This window comes from Mauremys reevesii, linkage group 4, assembly GCF_016161935.1.
Source record: "Mauremys reevesii isolate NIE-2019 linkage group 4, ASM1616193v1, whole genome shotgun sequence".
Lineage (NCBI taxonomy): Eukaryota > Metazoa > Chordata > Testudines > Geoemydidae > Mauremys > Mauremys reevesii.
In genome coordinates, this window is record NC_052626.1 from 30,989,352 (window position 1) to 31,012,343 (window position 22,992).

Sequence of the window (22,992 nt, forward strand, 5' to 3'; positions counted from 1 at the left end):
AAATGTGAGGTGTCAGAAACAGGTCATTTGAGCTCTGTCAGATTTTCTTATCATTATCAGCACACCAGCTTGCTTTCTCCCCAAATTCTCACCAGGAACTTTTCTAATAACTAAATCAAATAATTTCTGCAGCCTGTCAGAACTGTATTACCCATGTTGGTTGAATCTTAATGGTTTATAACCCATCTTTAATGTTGGAATCCAGTGATTATATGAATATTCCTTAAATTAGGGAAACTGGCACAGGAAAATACACATTTTCTCTCTCTCTGAATTTTCTCAGGTTTGGTTTTCCAAGTCTTTGTATTGGTAGCAAGAGACAATTTTAAAGCTCAATCCTGCAAGATGCAGAGCACTCTGACTCATATGGCAGTCTAGGTTACTTAGCACATTACAGAATAGAGCTTTAAATGATTTAAAAGACTGATGCACATTTGGTTAGTGCACTTAAATTGGAATAAACCAATTTAATTCTTTTAAAGTAGGTAGTGTTAAATAATATTCTTCAGTTACAATAAGTACTCGTCCTGTAAAAATGAGGTTACTAAGAAGTGTAATATTTGTACTAATTCAGTGTTTAAACATTTTCCATTTCCCTTTCTAAACATGCTAGTTTCTAATTTTTCTGCTTGTTAGTGATATAGTTGTGATATAGAATTTGATCTGATATGCTTGGCACTGTATCTTGGAAAAATCATCTCCTAAGCATGAGCATACTTAGCTGATTTTACAAGTTGCATAGTGGTAAACACATGCTTATCTCCAATCAGAGCTGATTTATAAATGTAACATTATTTAACTTCTCTTTCTAATTAAGCAGTATGAGGAAATAGGATATATTCACAAATAGGAGAAAAGCACATTGGTTTACATATTTGTTCTTAGAGACTAAATTATTTTTTAAATTGTTGGTTCGAATCAATTTCGTGTACATTTTAAAACTGCATCTTTTAAATTATCTTTAACTTAGTTATCTTTGCATTTGCTTTTCAGAATTTATTGTTCACAGATGAAAATGATGATTCAGAAATAAAAATAATTGATTTTGGATTTGCTCGGTTAAAACCACCTGATAATCAGCCTCTTAAAACTCCATGTTTTACTCTTCATTATGCTGCTCCAGAGCTCTTGAATCACAATGGTTATGATGAATCCTGTGATCTCTGGAGTTTGGGGGTTATTTTGGTGAGTGTTTGGTTGTGTGTCTTATTATTTTAATCATTCTATAACACAAGCAAAATTGATTCCTTGTTAAAACTAATGTCTGGAGAGGGCTTGACATTGTCCCAGATAAGCTAGAATTGGATAGACACTGCTTTGGAGTGAAATGAGGATATCTCTTTCCTGCACATATAGTAGCAGCTGGGATGTGTATTGGAGGCATTTAAGAAGGTAGAGCTAGAGCCATCTTTCAGTTTTTTTCTGAGCAATTTGATTAAATTATTTTTTCTTGGAATGTTCACCTGTTAAAACAGCTTGGATGTGTGAAGGAAATAATAAGTCGATTATGAGACCTCTATAAATTTATATTATGATCTTAAAATGGTTCCGGTTCAGATAAAGAGCCAACCTACGTTCTGTTTTACAGAAAAATTTATTTTGAAAAATAAGTAAATGGTATAGGCTTTCCCACTGTATAAAATCTGTATGTTTTCAACATTCCTGAGACATGTAAGCCATGTTGCTTACAAGGTCTCTAAATAAAGACCTGTTGTGCTTTAGACCATGTACACCTTAAAGAGAAAATATAACTCTTGTTAAAGTACTATTTGTAGGAATATATACACTGTTGCTAACTCTGCAAGTAACAATATCTGAATATTGAGTTAGTTAGGTTAATGTGTAATCAGTAATATAGTAAGGTTGGTAATAAATATATGGTATTAATTAGTACTACTTTTGTTCTCCTGGTAGTATACAATGCTGTCAGGACAGGTACCCTTCCAGTCTCAAGACAAAGGTTTAACATGCATTAGTGCATTGGAAATTATGAAGAAAATTAAAAAAGGAGAATTCTCCTTTGAAAGAGAAGCCTGGAAGAATGTATCTCAAGAAGCCAAAGATTTGATACAAGGTAGGAATCCATAGATATTTCATATTTTTCTTTTAGCTGCAGTGACCAGAGTAAAGTACTATACTGTATACTTTTGTGTTCTTCAGTTTTTGGTGCTTTATTAATTTAAGTTTATAAGGAAACCAAAGTAGTCTTTTTGTTACAAGCAGTAATTATCAGCTCATCCAGAATAAATGTCTGTAATTTTTTAGGGATGTCAGTTATTGAATACGTGATTTATTATTGTTGATTTGATTTATGAATATTTTATAACAAGTACTTAGTTCATTTCTCTGTTAAAAAGTGTTTTGTACTACCCTGTGTCAACGTTGTATGAGCTATATCTAAAGTGATATATAATTATGACTCATCAAATGATTCAGGTTTTATGTTTTCAAATGATTACTTTATCCACAGTATTAAAAAGATAAATAATAGCTCCTGGATTAAGAATATATTTAATATATATAATATATTTCTGTTAGGACTTCTTACAGTGGATCCAAATAAAAGAATTAAAATGTCCAGCTTGAGATACAGTGAATGGCTTCAAGATGGGAGCCAGCTGTCATCCAATCCTCTAATGACTCCTGATAACTTAGGCTCTTCAGGAGCTGCTGTACATACATACGTCAAAGCAACCTTTCATGTAAGCTTGAAAACTCTTGTATTTTAATTATAAATATTAAATATTTGCTACATTATATCAGCCTAGAATTTGGATTTCCATGAATTTGTTTATTTTGAAAATGTATTTACATTGAGTTCTATGATAGGTGCATAGGAAGTTACAGAAATATAAGGCCTATATAATATGTTGACTTGTATCAATGGCCAAAAACCTACATGAGAGAATATAATGAAACACATGTCAAAATGGGAAGTTGAGAGAGGAATATAGATTTTGACAGCATATTTATATCACTGGGGAAAGTGATGATGGTGAAACAGCTACCATAAATATAAAGTTTAGAGAAGGTCCTTAAACAAAGCTTTCTAAGATATGTGTAACGTTCTGGTTACACTTAGCACTTGCTTGACTTTCAGTTTAATTGCCCTTTTTGTGATTAGAAAGAAAGTAAACTACTGCTACAAAAATTTGAGGTAAAGCATTTAAAATATATTACGATTTGGAATGCTCTGTGGAAATACCTTAATTGTCTTAATGGACATTTTTGGATACCAACATTAATTCACTAAAAATATGTTTGTTATACAAATGCAGGCAAAGAGGAAAATGTTAGATTGATTTTTTCAAAACTTTATATATGAAGAATGATCTAAAAACATAATATGTTAAATTGCAGTTTATGCTCAAACACATTGCATTTTATGGCTTCATTGCAAACAGGGACTGTGTTGTCCAAGAAGAAGTGGGGTAAATAGTTTTTCTTTATTTAGCAATTGCAGAGATCTAAGTTTTGAAAAAAAAATGAAATGTTTAAAACTAAAATTGTAATTTAAGTAAATATAAAATACTAAAATGTAATCTTGACTATATTTATGGCTTAGTAAAATATTTTAAAAACATGGAATATGTGGGGAGAAGGTTGCCAATTAGTGATTGTGTGTGTATATATAGGTTTAAAATAGGGCCATCGATTAATCGCAGTTAACTCACGCGATTAACTCAAAAAAATTAATCACGATTTAAAAAAATAATAGTGATTAATTGCCATTTTAATTGCATTGTTAAATGACTACCAATTGAAATATATTAAATATTTTTGGATGTTTTTCTACATTTTCAAATATATTGATTTCAAATACAACACCGAATACAAAGTGTTCACTCCTCACTTTATATTACTATTTTTTATTACAAATATTTGCACTGTAAAAATGATAAACATAAGAAATAGTATTTTTCAATTCACCTCATACAAGTACTGTAGTGCAATCTCTTTATTGTGAAAGTGCAACTTACAAATGTAGAATTTTTTTTGTTACATAACTGCACTCAAAAACAAAACAATACAAAACTTCAGCGCCTACAAGTTCACACAATCCTACTTCTCGTTCAGGCAATTGCAAAGATAAACAAGTTTGTTTACATTTATGGGAGATAATGCTGCCCACTTCTTATTTACAATGTCACCAGAAAGTGAGAACAGGCGTTCACATGGCACTTCTGTAGCCGGCATTGCAAGGTATATACGTGCCAGATATGCTAATCATCTGTATGCCTTTTCATGCTTTGGCCACCATTCCAGAGGACATGCGTCCATTCTGATGAAGCTCATTAAAAAAATAATGCGTTAAATTAAATTTGTGACTGAACTCCTTGGAGGAGAATTGTATGTTTCCAGCTCTATTTTACCTGCATTCTGCCATATATTTCATGTTATAGTAGTCTTGAATAATGACTCAGCACATGTTGTTCATTTTAAGAACACTTTCACTGAAGATTTGACAAAACGCAAAGAAGGTACCAATGTGAGATTTCTAAAGATAGCTACAGCACTCAACCCCAGATTTAAGACTCTGAAGGGACTTCCAAAATCTGAGAGGGACAAGGTGTAGAGCATGCTTTCAGAAGTCTTAAAAGAGCAACACGCCGATGCGAAAACTATAGAACACGAACCACCAAAAAAGAAAATCAGCCTTCTGCTGGTTGCATCTTACTCGGATGATGAAAATGAAAATGCGTTGATCTGCACTGTTATTGAGCACAACCCGTCATCAGCATGTCCTCTGGAATAGTGGTTGAAGCATGAAGGGACATGTGAATCTTCAGCGCATCTGGCATGTAAATATCTTGTGACGCCAGCTACAACAGTGCCATGAAAACACCTGTTCTTACTTTCAGGTGACATTTTGAACAAGATGTGGGCAGCATTATCTTCTTCAAATGTAAACAAACTTGTTTGTCTGAGCAATTGGCTGAACAAGAAATAGGACTGAGTGGACTTATAGGCGCTAAAGTTTTATATTGTTTTATTTTTGAATGCAGTTTTTTTTTGGTATATAATTCTACATTTGTAAGTTCAGCTTTCCTGATAAAGAGATTACACTACAGTACTTGTATTAGGTGAATTGAAAAATGCTATTTCTTTTGTTTTTTACAGTGCAAATATTTGTAATAAAAATAAATATAAAGTTAGAATTGTACACTTTGTATTCTGTTGTAATTGAAATCAATGTATTTGAAAATGTAGAAAACATCCAAAAATATTTAAAAAAATGGTATTCTATTAACAGTGCGATTAATTGTGGGAGTAATATTTTTAATCGCTTGACAGCGCTAGTTTAAAGGCTTGTAAAATTGTCATAAACTGCATGAAGAATGTATAGACATGACTCTTGAGAAATAATAAAACATAGAACTCATACCTTATTATACATGTTCTAACATTTCTTAAACCTTTTATAAATGCATAAATTGCCTTTTTATTTTTAATCAGGCCTTTAACAAGTACAAAAGGGAAGGATTTTGCCTCCAGAATGTTGACAAGGCACCTCTTGCTAAAAGAAGGAAGATGAAAAAGACAAGTACAAGCACAGAGACACGTAGCAGTTCCAGTGAAAGTTCACATTCTTCTTCCTCTCATTCTCATGGTAAAACTACACCAACAAAAACCCTGCAGCCAACAAATCCTGCAGACAGCAATAACCCAGAAACCATCTTCCAGTTCTCTGACTGAAAAGCAGAGAAATATCCTCTCTTGAACAATTAAGAGGTGATAAGCCTGGTAGTACTTGTCCCTCCTTGGAACAGAGGGATTACAGGGATATGTTCATTGCTTTGAACAACTTGTTTCATTTCTGCCTTTTTAGCTTTTTGTTTCAAGACATTTGGTTTTAGTCTTAGTTCAGAATCACTGGATGTGGTATAATATTGTGAATACAACCAACATTGAACTCTCTTAGGGCTGGATTGGTATGCAGTCTAGTCCTGAGTAAGGGGTAATCACATTGTTGTTTTATCCCTGGAGGAAGAGTGTTACTGAGAGGCATAATCTCCTTTCAGTTTCCCCACTGTTCCGGGGAGGGTATATGCTGTAAAAGTCAATGTGTACTCCCTGAAATGCTGTGTAACTAGGCATGTTGTGGGGAGCAGAGTCAAGAGTCCTCCTGCCTATCTGCATAAGGAGGGTCATAGCAGCTCTGGTTTCCTCCGCACACAAGTAATGGCAGTACAGTGCACTAAAGCAAGAGGCCATCTTACATCACTTCTAACCCCCTTGTGTTGGTGCATAGGATGGGCTAGAACCTGGACCTTATTTTGGAAATTAAGAACAGAGATGAACATAAAAGGAGTACCATTATGCTGTTTTACAAATTTATTCCTTAAATTTGGTTTTACGCTACTCAGAATATAACAGTCTTATATTATCTAGATCGGGGTAGGCAACCTATGGCACGGGTGCCGAAGGCGGCACACGAGCTGATTTTCAGTGGCACTCCCACTGCCCAGGTCGTGACCACCAGTTCAGGGGGCTCTGCATTTTAATTTAATTTTAAATGAAGCTTCTTAAACATTTTAAAAACCTTATTTACTTTACATACAACAATAGTTTAGTTATATATTATAGAAAGAGACCTTCTAAAAACGTTAAAATGTATTACTGGCACGCGGAACCTTAAATTAAAGTGAATAAATGAAAACTCCACTTCTGAAAGGTTGCCGACCCCTGATCTAAATGAAAAAGGAATCTATGGCTAGCAAGATGAGGTGACTTTGCACTGTAATGCTATTGTTTATCTGTATTTCTAGAAAATATAATTTTTTAAAAAACTTTTCAAGCTCCAAAACCCAATGATATACCAGAGAAAAGAAGTTGAAATTTAGTACTGAACATTTTTTTAAATGGTCATGTGTTCAAATATTTATTTCAAGGAACAGCTATAATGTATTGTGTTTATCTTTTATATTTATATGATAACTTGAAGATACCAAGATGAATCTTTTTTTTAAAAGATGCAGAAACTCCAAATTCCATTTTTGTTATCATGGGGTCCATATTGAATGCATGCCAACCTATGTTTTTAATTTTGCATTGCACAAACGTGGCAGTTAGCTCAATACTGATTGTAAAATATTCAAATATATTTTTCTTATTTGTGCTTTATAAAACATCTGAATGATTTTGATGTTTTCTCATGGAGTGTATTTGGGATCCCACAAGGTGTTGCATGCTGCTCTGAGATGCTGAGTGTCCTTAAGTCTCACTGATTTCAGTGGGAGTTGTGGGCTCTTAGTATCTTTGGAGGAGCGCTCAGCACCTGGCAGGAATGAAACCCTGTATCTTTGCCATTTTTTTTCATTCCTTACATTACATTTCCTTCCTCACATCTTGCTTCTATCTTGTACATAATAAATAACTAGACTTGGGCATGTTGTATAGTGTAGTTGTAAAGCACTTATGCACTGGGAAAACTAAAGGGAAATTATACTAAACACTGTGTTTCACAACTGTACACTGTTGTATTACAGTGAGGTATTTCCTGCTGTGGTAGTATATTATGTACATAACCTGTTTGGAATCAAAAATATGTGACTTTTACTGAAACATTTCCATTGATATACTTTTAAATTGAATAGCATATTTTGTAAACTTATGCAGAGCACTTCTACTCCTCACCTTCTGAATGACTAGGGACAACTAACTATTAAGTGTTAAATAAGACCCCAATTCTGTAAACAGTTACACATGTGAGTCATCCCATTAAAGTCAATGAGACTACTGGTGTAAAGTACACGTGTAATTGTTAGCATGATTGGAACCTAGTTGACTAACAGATTTTATTAACAGCTTGCTGCATTTTGAAGTAAATTTAATCCAAACCCTATGCAAAAAGATATAGGAATTGTTTGTCAATTGTTTTATTTATTTAATTACATCAGATAACAGTGTTGAGAAATCTTATGCTGCCATGTTTACACGGACTGTGTTTGACAAAACCAAGAGGTTTTGAGACCCAACATTTGTTCTGTGTTGCTTTAATATTATTAATGACAGCATTTTGAGGATTTGAGAATTACTGATGTGAATTACTTAATTTACTACTTTTTTGACATGAGTGTCAGTAGTAATTGCAGCATTAATTTTAGGTTGATGTGAATATTGAGACATTTGCAATGTTTATGTAGAATTAGTATATTTAATCTTAAAAATCAGTATATATGCTGGTAACACAAACAATTTAAAGTGGCTGGTGTTAAGATATTTTAAACTAATATTAATATAATATTCAGATTTGCTTTTTGAATACTCTCTTGGGAGTAATCTCAGTAATAAATACAACTAATTTGTAAACAAATACATTCCCTCTCCCCAGTAAACCTCCAGTAAATACAAAGAAACCATAGTAACAATTAATATTTATTATGCAAACAGCACTAACAAATTGCAATGCTGATTGTTTGTAATGTTCAGTAAACCGCACTTTGAGATATTATTGCTGTACAGTTTTTCAAGTACTTTTTCAACAAAACCAAAAAGGTTTCTAAATGGAAAAAAATTGGAATTAAATGACTCTGCTGAATTTAACTTTTTAAAATTAAGGGGATAATAAAATGTGTTCCCTTGCTTTGGAAACTTGAAGAAATAACTTTTTATGGACTTTTTGGACAATTGCTAAAATTGACTAAAAGAGTGATTATTTCATTCTGAGGAAAGTGCAGTTGTATTTTCATTGTTTTATCGCACAGGCATTTATGAAATACTTCATTATGCCATTTTTAGACTATATTGGGACTCTGAAATTATTACAGCTCACAGTAATGGATACACATCTCTTGCATAAAAGACATTTTCTTTTATGTAAGGATATTTGGATGCAAAGTCTGCTTTTCTTTTGTGCTATACTGGTATAGTGTTTTGCCTGTCACCTATTTAATATGAGGACGATCAGTACTCAGTCACATATAAATATCATGGACCTGATTCTTCGTTGCCCTGTGCCTGTGCAGTCATTTATGCCTGTGCAAAGTGGGTGTAAAATTTTGCCACACCATAATGTTAGGACTAGATTCTCATTTATGCTAAGACTACTTTACACCACTCTATTAGTGTAAAAGGGCACTAAGTGGATGTAAATTACATTTATAGTTAGGTTAAGGTACTTTTAAACCACTGCACAAGATGGAATCAAACCGCATATTTCTAATTGTATGTATACTTCTAGATTTCTCTCTAACACAAAATACTAAATTCAGCCACATTTATTAAGAGGAAGTATGGGATATGTTACTGACAGATTCTAATTTAATTTGAATTTATATCTCTCCATTCCTTCCAGATTATTTGGTGCAGTCAACAGTACTAGGAAGAGCAGTAGATTAGTTTCTTGAAAACCCAGTTCTTTAACAGTATAGCTCTACGTAACTATTTACTTATTTATATTAATGCATTTTTTAAAAAAATCAAAATATTTAGTTGTACAAAAACTATTTATTTGTTCTGAGAACTTACTGTTTTTAAAAATACAAACGGTAACAATTTAGGGGTAGATATGAAAAAAGTGGAAGGCTTGGAGCACGAAAAGCACAAAACCAGAGTTTTACTTGACTTTCTAATTAAATTCCTCCTTCTCACACAAAGAGCAATCTATCCTTAATTTAGAGAATTGTTTCTTCATAGAAGGTCAGACAAAGTACTCAGTACACTTATCTCACATGTACAGTATTATAAAAGAAGATTTTACTACAATGGATAATTGTTACTGTTCTTCAGAAGAGCATAAAAATACAGTATACCATCAAGATGGCTGACATTTCCCATCTTCCAGACTGACATTACTGATGCACCTGTTTTCGCTGCCCTTCTAAACAAAATAATTTATACCAGCACAGCCACATTCCCCTGCTGCTTCTTCCAGAATATACTTAAAGGAATAGATTCACACAACTGTCATGTATGTGTTTTATCAGTATTCTAAAGAATTGTTACTATATAAGTATCATTCTCAATTTTTAACAAGAAGTGTGTATGTATTTTATTTTTTTAATAGTTATTTGGTCTTCAGTTATAATTTTTTGTTGTGGTATTATGCCTTAAGCATCATACCTAGGGCACTACCAAATTCATGGTCCATTTTGGTCAATTTCATGGTCATAGGATTTTAAAAATCATAAATTTCATTATTTCAGCTATTTAAATCTAAAATTCCACAGTGTTGTAATTGTAGGGGTCCTGACCCAAAAAGGAGTTGGGGGGGGGGTCACAAGGTTATTGTAGGGGGAATTGCGGTAGTGCTACCCCTTACTTCTAAGCTTCCTCTGGCAGCGACGCTGCCTTCAGAGCTGGGCAGCTGGAGAGTGGTGGCTGCTGGCCAGTGTCATAGCTCTGAAGGCAGCGTCACTGCCAGCAGCAGTGCAGAAGTAAGGATGGCATGGCATGGTATTGCCACCCTTACTTCTGCACTGCTGCTGGCGGGGCATTGCCTTCAGAGCTGGGCATCTGGTCAAAAGCTGCTGCTCTCCGGCTGCCCAGCTCTGAAGGCAGCACAGAAGTAAGGGTGGCAATACCTCCACCCAACTAAAATAACCTTGCAACCCCCCTGCAACTCCTTTTTGGGTCAGGACCCCCAATTTGAGAAACGCTGGTCTCCTCCATTAAATCTATATATTATAATGGACCATTATAATATACAACAAAAGACCAGATTTCACGGGCTGTGAATTTGATAGGGCCCTAATCATACCAGAGGCTTTGGCTCAGTCTTCCTGATCATGGTCCATATCTTTTCTTTGCATGCCCCCCGCACCCCAATACACATAACACACACACACACCCTCACTGTCTTTTACTGTGACCACCACTGTATTTCCTTCCTTCCTTCTGAGGAATCCTAATGTTTGAATCTTCTAGGTAGTGGAAACTGGAAATAGTGGGGCTGCTACTGTTCCAGAGACCAAAGTGCCTTGATCTTTCAGTCTTTGTCAACCTGTAAAAAATATCTTCAGTTTATTCCCCAGACATCAGTCTCTTGTAAGTTGGTAAATATGACAACTGTACAGCTCCAAGCCAGCTTTCCCCTACCACCTTCCATTTTTATAAGTCACTTATTTGTCTGTTGCGTTAAGAGTTCTGAATTGTTATTTAGCAACAAAAACTTAGGAGTGAGCCAATGCATCCTACACTCCAGATGGGTGGACAAAACTGAGGATCTACATTGCATAGACTGATGTGGGCAGTCTGATGTATTTACTGACTGTATATACTTGCATCCAAAAATAGTAAGAAAAAAATAAGAAAAGTGAAATGATTATTGAAGAAAAAAGTTAACAAGGTATAGCTTGATAATATATATAAGCTACCAGTTGTTTTCCAGAGCTGTTCACTGAGCTAACTACAAAAATTGATGGATGGGAAGGTATGGGTCTTCTCTCCTTGTGCTTCGAGATAAACATTTTTCCTTCTTCTGTTCTATCTAGAAATTTTTATAGCATTCATCAGTGTAGCATATAAGTGACTAGTATATTTATTCAGGAAGATTGTGAAATTGCATGACACAAGAATGGGAAAGCTTATTTTTATGTTAGCACTTTTTTTTAAAGTAGAAATTGGAATTTTTGTGTGTTGAACAAAAGTTAACTATTTGCTGTTTTTTAAAAATTCTTTACAAACTGCTAAAAAAGAAATATCTATGGTGACAGTGAAGTCCATTTTAGAAATCTATGCTTAAAAACTGCTTAAGAGTAAACAAAATACGCAACCTTGTCCTGACTTTTATACCATTAGTTTTAGGAAATATGATTCAAAGTAAAATGCATTATAGATAAGTTTTATATTTTAACCAAATATACTGTAAAGTGAGATACATATTTTTGTTTTGGGGGGTTTATTGAGGCCTGCTATATTAGACCTTATTCCTTTTTATAGCACCCCTATACATATGCTTATTTTAGTTGTTTGTATAATTCTTCTTTTAAAAAAAAAAGGGTGTGTGTGGTGTGTAACATTTGGTCATGTAGTTTGCTAAATTCATGATCTAATATAGTTCTTAACTTCAGTATCCTCTTTTTCAAAGGGTATTGCAAATGCTGTAGATATGTACATTTTACATGTAATATAGAATAAAGCTGATAAAAATTGGATAAAAATATATAATTCTACACCCCTATCCTGGAAACATGTTTATGAGTAACTTCTGTATCTGCAAGTTTGAGGCTAGTTGAGAAATCAAGAGGAAAAAATACATGCTCTTTGCTATTCCAAGAAAGTAATGTTACCTTTTAAATAATACTAATACTATAATTAAGGCTAAGATTTTGTCATGGATATTTTTAGTAAAAGTCAAGGACAAGTCATGGGCTCCCGTGATTTTTCCTTTATTGCCCATGACCTGTCCATGACTTTTACTAAAAATATCCATGATTAAATGGGAAGGGGCTAGGCAGCTGCGGGGTAGCTGGAAGTCCAGGGTCTCCACTGCCCTTGGGGGCTCAGAGCTTCAGGGATCCCCCTACCCTCCCATGGCACCCGGGGGCTGTGTGAGTCCCTCTGCCCTCCTGCAGCAGCTGGGGTCTGTGGGTTTCCCCGTGCCCCCCACAGTGATGGGGAGCTGTGGGGGTCCCTCTGCCCCACCATGGGGTGCTGCAGAGATTCCCCTCCCCCGCCACCATGGTGGGGCTCTGTGGGGGTCCCCTGTGGTGGCTGGGGAGCTGCCGGGGTCCCCTGCCCCCCCGTGGTGGCCAGGGAGCTGCAGAGGTCCACCTGCCCTCCCCCCATGGTGGCCAGAAGCTGCAGGGTACCCCCACTGCCCATGATGGCTCGGAGCTTGGAGGCCCGCTGCCTCAGACGGTGGGGGGTAACTCACAGCTCCCTGCCACTGCAGAAGTTGGCAGGATCCTGTAGTTCCCAGCCACCAGGGCTGAAGTCACAGAGGTCTTTGGAAGTCATGGATTCTGTGACTTCCATAATCTCTGTGACAAAATTGTAGCCTTAACTATAATACACACACAAAGCTTGTTTGAACCATATATTCCAAAGTTCTTTACAAAAATAGATAATATTAAGTAAGGCTGGTTGGAAAACAAAAGCATTTCCTGCAAGAAATTTTAAGCAAAAAATCTTTGTTCAAAATTGCAGTAAAATTATTTTTTAGTTTTTGCACATGTAGTTTTGAACAGATTAAAAATGAAAATTATATTTTGTTTTGACTTAAATTTTTATTTCATGTTTTAAGTGAAGCAACTTTTTAATTGAAAATGAAAATTTGTGTCAAAATGTCAATTTGAATTAAAATATTTTGTTTCTGGTTTTTAAACCAAAATAAAATTATAATTTAAGTCTAAATTAAATGTAAAATTTACTTTATTTTCAAAATGTCCATTTGAAATAATTTTCATTTTGAAATTTTCTACAGGGAAACTGATAATATTAATCAGAATTGACATGTTCCATATTTTTCACTAGAATTTCCCACACAAATTGTAAGCAACTCTAGAATTAGGCCCATTTTATAAAGGGGAACTGAAGCACAGGAAGGCTGTGACTTGCCAAAGGCAACATGGTGGCAGAGACAGAAATAGAACCAGAATTTATGCCTGCTGAGTCTCTCCCTGTTAGTAGTCTCTACAGTGGTAAAAGTCACCTTTGTTTAAAATGCAGACGACCCCAGGTTACACACACCTGACTTACGCAAATCCGCACTTACGGAAAAAGTTCTGTAAGCTAGAAATAGAAGGGTTGTTTTTTGTTTGGTTTTTTGTGTGTGTAATGGTTGGGTATATGTTTCCGACTTATGCAAAATTCGAGTTACGCAAGGTGTTCCAGAATGGATCACTTGCGTAAGTCGGAGAGCGTCTGTGTTGACATTTAAGAACGAAAGAGAGCAATTGACTTAAAAATTAACCAGACTAAAAGTATCAATTAAGTATTACAAAAGCTAATGCGTGTTAGTTGCCTTAATTCAACTAGGAAAATAATTTAAATTAGTGGCTTAGTTTAGAAAAATTTTGGAATCTGATGTTTATTTGGAAGTAAAGTGGAGTTCAAAAATGAGCAAAGGTAGAGAGGGTAAATACTGTGGATTTTTTTATAAAGTTAAGGGCCAAGCCTGTTAATAGCTGCACCCACAAAATTCTTATTGAAATCCATTGACTTCTTTTTTAAATTTGTCTGAGATAAAGATGGAAAAACAGCTTTTCTTCCTCCTATCTCCCACAAAGGCAAAGGAACCACTAAAAAAAATAATCACAGATTAAAGTGCAGACTGGATGCAGAGGTACAATGTATTATACTTCTTAATAGAAAGTCATATTTAATTTTTGGCAACACATTTGGGGCGTTTAGAATAGTCTAAGCTTCGGTTCTCCCTAAAATATTTACTCTCATAAATACTCATTTTTGCTGGATTCTTGACCAGTTGTTAATTATGTAATTAGTTCTCTTAATAGCAAGATGTTTGGATGTTTAATGAAGGGTAGAGGAGAAAATATAAGAATTTTGATTGTGACCTTGTCTATATTAGAAAGGGTTTGCCAATGTAGCTGCATTTCATAACCTCAAAATTGTTCTTTTGTCAGCATAGCTTATATCAGTTCCACAAATGAAATAAGATCTCTACAATAGCAAATGGTCTTTTTTTGTTCATATAACTGAGACTACATTTGGACTCTTGCCAGCATAGCTGTGCCAGTTAGGGGTTGCTTTTTTTCACATTGCCAACTAGCCTAGTTATGCCAGCAAACCTTTTAAGTACAAACCAGGCCTTAGAATTAGGGAACAGGAACAAGGAGAGAAGAGGGAGAAGAGGTGGAGCACAGAATTAATGCTAAAGGCAGCAGAGGGTAAAGAAATCTCAGGGTTGGTGTTTGTGTTGTTTAAAGTTATGCCTAAGGGATAGAGAGATGACTAGAGGATAAAGAAAACTATTATTTTGTTGAGAGCAGCTTGCCAGTCCTGTTTAAACAAAAATGACAAATCATTTCCCATTTTTTGTGAATGTAATGCAAGGGGAAAGAGCTGCATTGACAACCTAGGTTAAGTTACAGAACAGCTACAGAATGTACTGCTGTTCAGTACAAATGTCTGCTCATTGACTGGCGGGGGAGCGGCAGACGTCGATCCCACGCCACGAGGACGTGAAGTAAGTGATTCTAAGTTGATCTAAGATATGTCGACTTCAGCAACGCTATTCTTGTAGCTGAAGTTGCATATTTTAGATCGATACCCTCCCCCCGCCAGCGTAGACCAGGCCTAAGTCTACTGTTGAATCACCAGAGTAACCAGTGTAGATTTGTACAACATCTTGTCAGTCATTTTGTTGTGAGAATAACATATAACATATATAACATATATAAATTGCATGTTATTCATATGTTATTCTCACAGCAGAATGACTGACCAAGTATTATCATTTTATCAATTACAATTGAGTAATAACACAGTAAAAGCATCCTGATTTTGTTGTTTGTTAAATCACACACATAAGGTATGTCTGTACTGTCCATGTTACAGTGCGGCCATGGCAGCACTGTGACATGGGCAGGGTAGTCATGCTTTATCGCTGGAGGAGAACTGTCCCGGCGATTAAAAAAAAACAAACCCCACCACGAACAGGACGTGGTCGCTCTCTCACCGGGATGTGGCTCTTGGCGATAAAGCGCTGTCTGTGTTGGTGTTTTTCAGCGCTAAAACTTTTGTCGCTCAGGGGTGTGTTTTTTCACACCCCTGAACGACTAAAGTTTTAGTGCTGAAAGTGGCAGTGTAGATACAGCCTTAGTATCATGTGTTGCAAAGAGCCACAGAAGACACATTAAAGACACATTGCGGCTCGTGAGCCTCAGGATGAGTATCACTGTTTTAGATGTATAAATTTGCATTTGGTTATATTAAAATGTATTTAGTTTGAATGGGTCTAAATTACCCAGTGATCCATATCGCTCTGTATGAGTGCCCTGTCCTCATCATTATTTACCATTCCACACATCTTTGTGTCATCTGGAGATTTTATCAGTAGTGATTTTATATTTCCAGTTCATTGATGAAAATGTTGAACAGTGTCAGGCCTAGCATTGATGCCTGGGGAACTGCACTAAAAACAGACGCATTCAGTGAGGATTCCCCATTGACAGCTACTTTTTGATATCTGTTAATTAGCCTGTTAGTCCATTTAATGTGTTGTTTATTGATATTGTGTAGTTCTGTTTTTTAATAAGAATGCAGTATTAAGTCAAATGCCTTACAAAAGTCTAAATATACAACATCTATGCATCAGAGGTGTAGCCCTGTTAGTCTGGATCTGTAAAAGCAGCAAAGAGTCCTGTGGCACCTTATGGACTAACAGACGTATTGGAACATGAGCTTTCGTGGGTGAATACCCACTTCATCGGATGCATGTCAACATCTATGCAGTTATCTTTGTCAACCAACCTTGTAATCTCACCAAAAAATAAATTGGGCTAGTTTGAGAAGATCTATTTTCTATAAAGGCATGTTGAATGGGATTAATTGTATTCCTATCCTTTAGTTCTTTATCAGTTGAATTAGTTTTTCCGTAATTTTGCACAGAATTGATGTCAGGCTAACCTGCCTATAGTTACTCAGGTCATCCTGCTTGCTGTTTTTGAATATTGGCACAACGATAGCACTGTTTCTGTCTTCTGGAATTTCTTTGGTATTCTAAGATTTATTACAAATTAACATCAGCGAGCCTGAGATCTCCTTGTAGGAGTCTTGGGTTGCAAGTTATTGAGGCCTGCTGATTTAAAAATATTTATTCATAGTAGATGTTCTCTAACATCCTCCTGAGTTACTAATGGAATGGGAACTTACTTGATCAGTATGTATGATACAAGTACATCATCCTGCTTCTTTCCAATTACAGAACAGAAATACTTACGGAACATTTTTGCATTTGTGCATCATTATTAACAATGTTACTATCTCTGTCTAATAAAGGGCCATTACCATTGCTAGGATTTCTTTTCTTTGTAATATATTTAAAAACATAGAACTTAATACTACTGTTCACCTTGCAGTTGGGAACTTGGATTATGCAAATTCTGTAAGGCAGGGACTCTCTGTATTTTGTCTTGTGCATTGCCAAGCACATTATCAATGCTCAAGAAGTAATAAAACTAATTATTATGGAGGTAGTCCTCTTAATTTTAAATGTCTAGGTCATATAAAAGTGCTCTGCCACTTTGTTGCATATGGTTTTATTTTCTATGTGTGACAATATTAGACTGTGTAATACAGGCTATTTTTCTAAAACAATAAAAAGTCCCTCTTTCTGCATATTTTTATTTACAAAACCATTGAAAGAATTTCTGGGGACTGCTAGCTTAAATGAGGTAAAAAATTAACAGGATGGATTTCCAAGTTAGAACCAATGGTCTGTGTCGGTGGTGTCCAACCTGAGGCCTTCAGAGCACTAAATTGTGGCTTTCAAGGGTAATTGTGTAAAGAAGAAATATTATATTGATTATGAATTGAAAATATATTTACTGAGCCATGCTCTGCAATTTTTAAACTGAACTACTTGAATCAGCCATGTTGCTATGCCTCATTATTTCTTCTGCAGCCCCATGAGCAGTTTCTGGCATGAACCAGGAGCGTTCTGAGCAGCTACTTGCTGTTCTTTCCCTGCTGCAGCTGCTCAGAAGCATCCCCAGTGGCAGTCTGTTTTATTGCAGGGGAGAGAAAAGACTGACTAGTTTCTCCACTGCCTGCTTCCTTGCCAGGCTGTGTGAGGCCCACGGTTAGAGGCTTAGTTGGCTCTGCCTGAGCCTAGGAAAATTGTTAAAGTATTGATTGTGATCCCTTGAAAGAGGTTGGACATCAGCCTTATCCCTTGCTAGTGTTGACCTTGACGTGCTAACATGTGAAAACTATAAACTGCCTTGTGTTCATCGCATGTTACCTCATGTTATTTACCACACATTAGCTTATGTGGTAAGAAAATGGTTTGATGCTTCTGAATACAATTTTTGGTAAGTTCATCTTTTTTCTTAAAAGGGTACAGTCATGTTTAAAACCTCTTTTATACTTTCATTTTAGAAGCTGAAAATAAAATATCTTTCTCTAGCAGTTCTGATCTTTTCCATTTAGAAAACTGCTTTTGCTTGTTTTTTTGGTGTTGAAATTAATGGCTCTTTTTATCTTGTTCTTTGATAGTGCAGCAAAACTATTGATGATGTGACTATAGCTCTGGAATAGTATTTAACTGCTATAGAGCTAGCAGAGTCTGCAGAGATAGCAGAATCTGAAACATTTTTTATTGGCCCATTAGTAATAATGGCTATTTGGGTTTTTCTAAATGTCTTGAAGGTGTATTTTATATTTTTATATATATAATATATATTTAGAATCTCAAGGGCATTTCCCACCATATTATGACAAGCTTAAGATACTGTAGGACAAATATTCTGCCTAAACTATGGAATGTTGACTTTTAATGTATGCTTTTTATTAACTAGTCATTGTTGTAGCCTAACCATTAGTATAGTCTTATTCCCATTTGGTATGGTTGGCTATGAAAAGGATCTCAATATGATTGTCTTTTGTGTCTGCTACTCCAGTTTAAGAAAAATGACATGAGTACAGCGGGTAAGGTCCCACTTGAAATAGAATATTAAAGAATATATGCTATAGTTGAGATTTTACTGGATTATCTGGCAGTCATTAAAGAGCTAATCATATTTTTCATTCTTTGGGACCTATTTCTAATGCGTTTTACTTTGTCAACATCTGAGCTGTGCTTCCTACTTACATGAGCTATAACTAGCTGTTAAAAGAAGTGCACATTTTTTAAACATATCAGAGAATTGGTATGGGGAAGGTAAGTCATGCAGCAGAACTGCAGTAGCGTAGGTAGTAGGGGAGTGGGACAGCGGCCGCTCTCCCACTGAGCACAAGTGGCGCCTTTTAAATTTCTTGGCACCTTTTTAATTTTTACTCATCCAGCGGCACTCCAGGTCTTCGGCGGCACTTCAGTGGCAGGCCCTTCACTAGCTCCGGGTGTCTTCGGTGGCACTTAAGGACCCGCCGCCGAAATGCTGCTGAAGACCCATGGAGCGAGTGAAGGTCCCGCTGCCAAGGTGCTGCTGAGGACCCGAAGTGCCGCCCCATGAGTAAAAGCACCGCCGGGTGAGTAAAAGCGCTGCAGTAGATGGTGCCTTTTTTTGAGATCGCTCCCCCTGTTCCCTCCACCTGGCTACGCCACTGAGCAGAAGTATTGGGTGAGCTAGAACCTACGGACTGAGGATTCTATTGTGAGCAGGTATTTTACATTTTGAAGAGGAGGAAAGATTTTTATGTAAATGTTAATTGTTCAAATTCAAGAAAATCTTTATCTCCTTTTGCAAGGACTTTAGTTGCTTAGCCCATTTACTCAATCTATGGTGAGGTCAGTTACTAGTGTGTGACTTGTATTTCATTTGTATGTTATCTCTCTAGATCTGTGAAGATTTTTTTTTAAGAACATAAGATATTCTGGGGAATGAATAAAAGATATCTGACCATCAAAGTTCACTTTCTTTTATATTCTAACCTCACAGGATGCCATTTTTAAAAATTATTTTAGTGATTATCAAAGGGGATTTAGATATTTTTAGGTAGCATTACAAAATTTAATATATTATAATAGCTTTTACTGAAATAATATCTTTGTGTAATATTATACAGTTTATATGCAAAGATTTAGTTAATGATAGTAAACAATACCTTGTTCGGCTTGTTTAATTCTAGCTGGGCTAGAACTTAAAAGTGTTAACTTATTGTGTAATGTGGAACTTTGGTTCCTTTGGAATTATTAAGACAGAAAAATGTCAGTCTGTTTTCCTTCTGTTGCTGTATATATGCTAAGCAATGTTAATTTCTCTTAAATGCTTTATTACGGTGATGGTTGGCACTGCCATTCATTAAAGATGAAATATACAAATCAAGGGGGTTTATACTATGGATTATTTATTGAGAATTGTAAGAAATCAACAGATACTTGTCTAAAAGTTGTAAAGACGTGTATTCTTTTCCAAGTCTTGAAGTTTGTTTTTCCTGTATTAGGCAAGTACTGAATGAGTTGTATCAACTTGACAGCAACAACAGAGTTGAACATTGATTGTGTAGGAACGTGCTATCTTGCTTTTTGGATTTCTTTGAAGTGTTTTGTGTGTGAATTTAACTTTAAAAAAGCAGTAAGGGCTTACATTTACCTAATTGTGTGTATGTTCACAGATGTGTTTGTTTTACCTTTAAAAATAAACTTGTCTAAGTGCAAAATCTTAAATTCGGAAGTACGTCATTACAGTACATTTCACTTCTGGTTCATTTGAACTGTGCTCATCATTACGATCTTCAAGAGTCTGGCTCTTTTAATATAATATGCACATTGCCAAAGTCTTGATTTTATAGTACTGCTAACTCTCACTATGATCTAAATTTCCTTTAAACTGTATTTTGACTCTAAAAAACCTGACTGTAAAAATGGTGTTGTGGCATCATGTTTGTCTTTCAGTAATTTCTATATCAGCTTTACTTAGTTAAGAGGAAAGATACTGCTTCAGTAGGAGTTGAGGGTGCCCAGAACATCACTGGATCATACGTCAACATTCAGTACCATGCTGTCTGAAACTGATTCGGGTTCGATAAGCTTTGTATTGGGTGAGGAAAAACAGGCAGGACCAGAATAAGGTGCTAAGCCAAGTGGCTGCGTTTATTTGGGGGAAAGTTACAACTTGGGCCAAGGGAGAGAGGCAATTTTTAGCTGGGATGTTGTTAGGCAATATAAACAACCCAAAAATCATTAACAGTACAATTCTATACTGCTCACTGCACCACACTGGATAGGCAGACATACCAATCACACAAGATGGGAATCGGGTTCGTCAGGGCGGTGCCCGGTGCAACACAGGAAAGAGACCCACAGGCCACTGCCTCAACTGCCCTTGCTTTCACACTAAGGGTAAACCCAGAGTGTGATGCGGCTGCAGTTGGGCAGATTCCACTCACACAGACCGTGGGGACAGGAACCCCTTGGTCAGCTAATCCCCAGGTGGAGACAGCTCCCAGACACAAACACTCCGGACAAAGACAGAGCAGTGACACACACTTAAAACAGTTTACAATAAACAATTTATTAAAACCTTAGAACAACTATACACCTAGGCAATTGTGCAATTATGAGCTCAATACTTTAATCCTTAACACTGTGTACACACTTGGTACTGGGTTAGGGAGGGGAAAAATAGGAGGCTGGATAAGCAAACTGCCAGAAATTAGAAAACAAATACCGCACTCCAGGCGCAGCTGACCAGCAGAGCAGACACCAGAAGCATGATGAGGTGCCAGGAACAGGTCCAAGGCGACAATGAAGACGACACGACACAAGCTAGCTATACTGGAAGGAGACCCTGGACGAAAGGGTGATCAGGTCCTTCAGTTGACACCCGGATACTCCACACTATGAGCTAGACCGGGAGGAGACCCTGGCCAAAAGGTTGATCAGGCCCTTCAGCTGACACGCGGACACTCCACACTACAGGCTAGACCGGGAGGAGACCCCGGCCAAAAGGTTGATCAGGCCCTTCAGCTGACACGCGGATACTCCACACAGATTTTGGGGGGAAACCTAGTTTTATAGAAAGGGTCTCACTCACTCGTGTCAACATCTGATTGGTCCCTGGTTCCCCCTCCCTCCAGGCTTCGAGCTGTTGCCCCCCACGCCAGCAGGATTTGCACACGGCACACTGGGGTATCTGGGCAGAATTAGGTCTCTGTATACAGTACTCTGGAGTTGCTGGGCAGAACTAGCCTGACCTCCAGACGACCGGGCCCAAAAAGAGCGGGAAAATGCATATTACGGAGTTGCTGGGCAGAATCAGGTCTTTGCATACTGCACTAGCCTGACCTTTAGACGGCCCAACAGGGAAAAAAAACAGGAAAGTACACACAGCACTTTAGTGTTGCTGGGCAGGATTAGGTCTCTGCCCTTTCCTATGCAACAAGAACCTGGTCCAAGATGGAGGCTGCCTTGTCCTTTTAACAGGACAAGATGGCCGTGGACAGACAATTGGCCATACAGAGCCATAACTGTGTATCAGGTTGCGACACATGCTTACTAGAAAAATTACTCTGACTTCAGTGAGACTTGCCTGCATATAATGAGTGTGGGATCGGTGCCTGCACAGTAAAGGAGCTATTCAGCACTTCAGATCAGGGGCGGCTCTAGGAATTTGGCCGCCCCAAGCACGGCGGCATGCAGCAGGGGGCGCGCTGCTGGTCGCCGGTCCCGCGGCTCCGGGGGACCTCTTGGAGATGTGTCTGTGGAGGGTGCGCTGGTCCCGCGGCTCCGGTGGAGCATCCGCAGGCATGCCTGCGGGAGGTCTACCCGAGCCGCGGGACGACCGAACCCTCCACAGTCATGCCTGCGGGAGGTCCGCTGGTCCCGTGGCTCCGGTGGACCTCCCGCAGGCATGACTGCGGAAGGTCCGCCGGAGCCGCCTGCTGCCCTGCCGGCAAAATGCCGCCCCAAGCGTGCGCTTGGCGCGCTGGGGTCTGGAGCCGGCCCTGCTTCAGATGTTCTAGCTGGCCACAAAACAGCTTTTAAAATGATAGTCAAAAATTAGGTACAAAGTGGCAGATATTAGCAGAAATTTGACATAGAGTGGAAGGTAAGGAACTGGTTAGGGGCACGATTTGTGCTGGAGTTGACGTACCTTAGGTTGAGTTACCGTGGGGTCTACACCACGGGGGGGGCGACAGGAGAAACTCTTCCGTTGACTTACCTTACTCTTCTCGTCGGGGGTAAGAGTACAGGGGTCAACTGGAGAACGATCTGGTGTCGATTTGAGGGGTCTTCACTAGACCCACGAAATCAACTGCTGGTGGATAGATCTCAGAGTGTCGATCCTGGCTGTAGTGTAGATGTAGCCTGAGCCACAGAAGAGTTAAATAACTTGCCCAAGGCCACACAATGCCTCATTGACAGAACAAGGATTAAAATTCTGGAGTGCCTGGCTTCAGGTCCTGTGCTCAGTGCATTAC

General features: G+C 37.3%; 1 protein-coding gene across 8 annotated transcripts in view; it reads left to right on the top strand.

The window, feature by feature from the left end:
- RPS6KA5 (ribosomal protein S6 kinase A5) overlaps window positions 1-7,057 on the top strand; it is a 165,387-nt gene extending 158,330 nt beyond the window's left edge. For all 8 annotated transcript variants that reach the window (XM_039535739.1, XM_039535738.1, XM_039535741.1 and 5 more), the window contains 4 exons: window positions 994-1,185; window positions 1,915-2,074; window positions 2,539-2,702; window positions 5,458-7,057. In XM_039535739.1, coding sequence (XP_039391673.1) covers window positions 994-1,185; window positions 1,915-2,074; window positions 2,539-2,702; window positions 5,458-5,697 — 756 coding nt within the window. In that variant the 3' untranslated portion in view covers window positions 5,698-7,057. The remainder of the gene's footprint in view (window positions 1-993; window positions 1,186-1,914; window positions 2,075-2,538; window positions 2,703-5,457) is intronic.
- The last annotated feature ends 15,935 nt before the right edge of the window (window positions 7,058-22,992 follow it).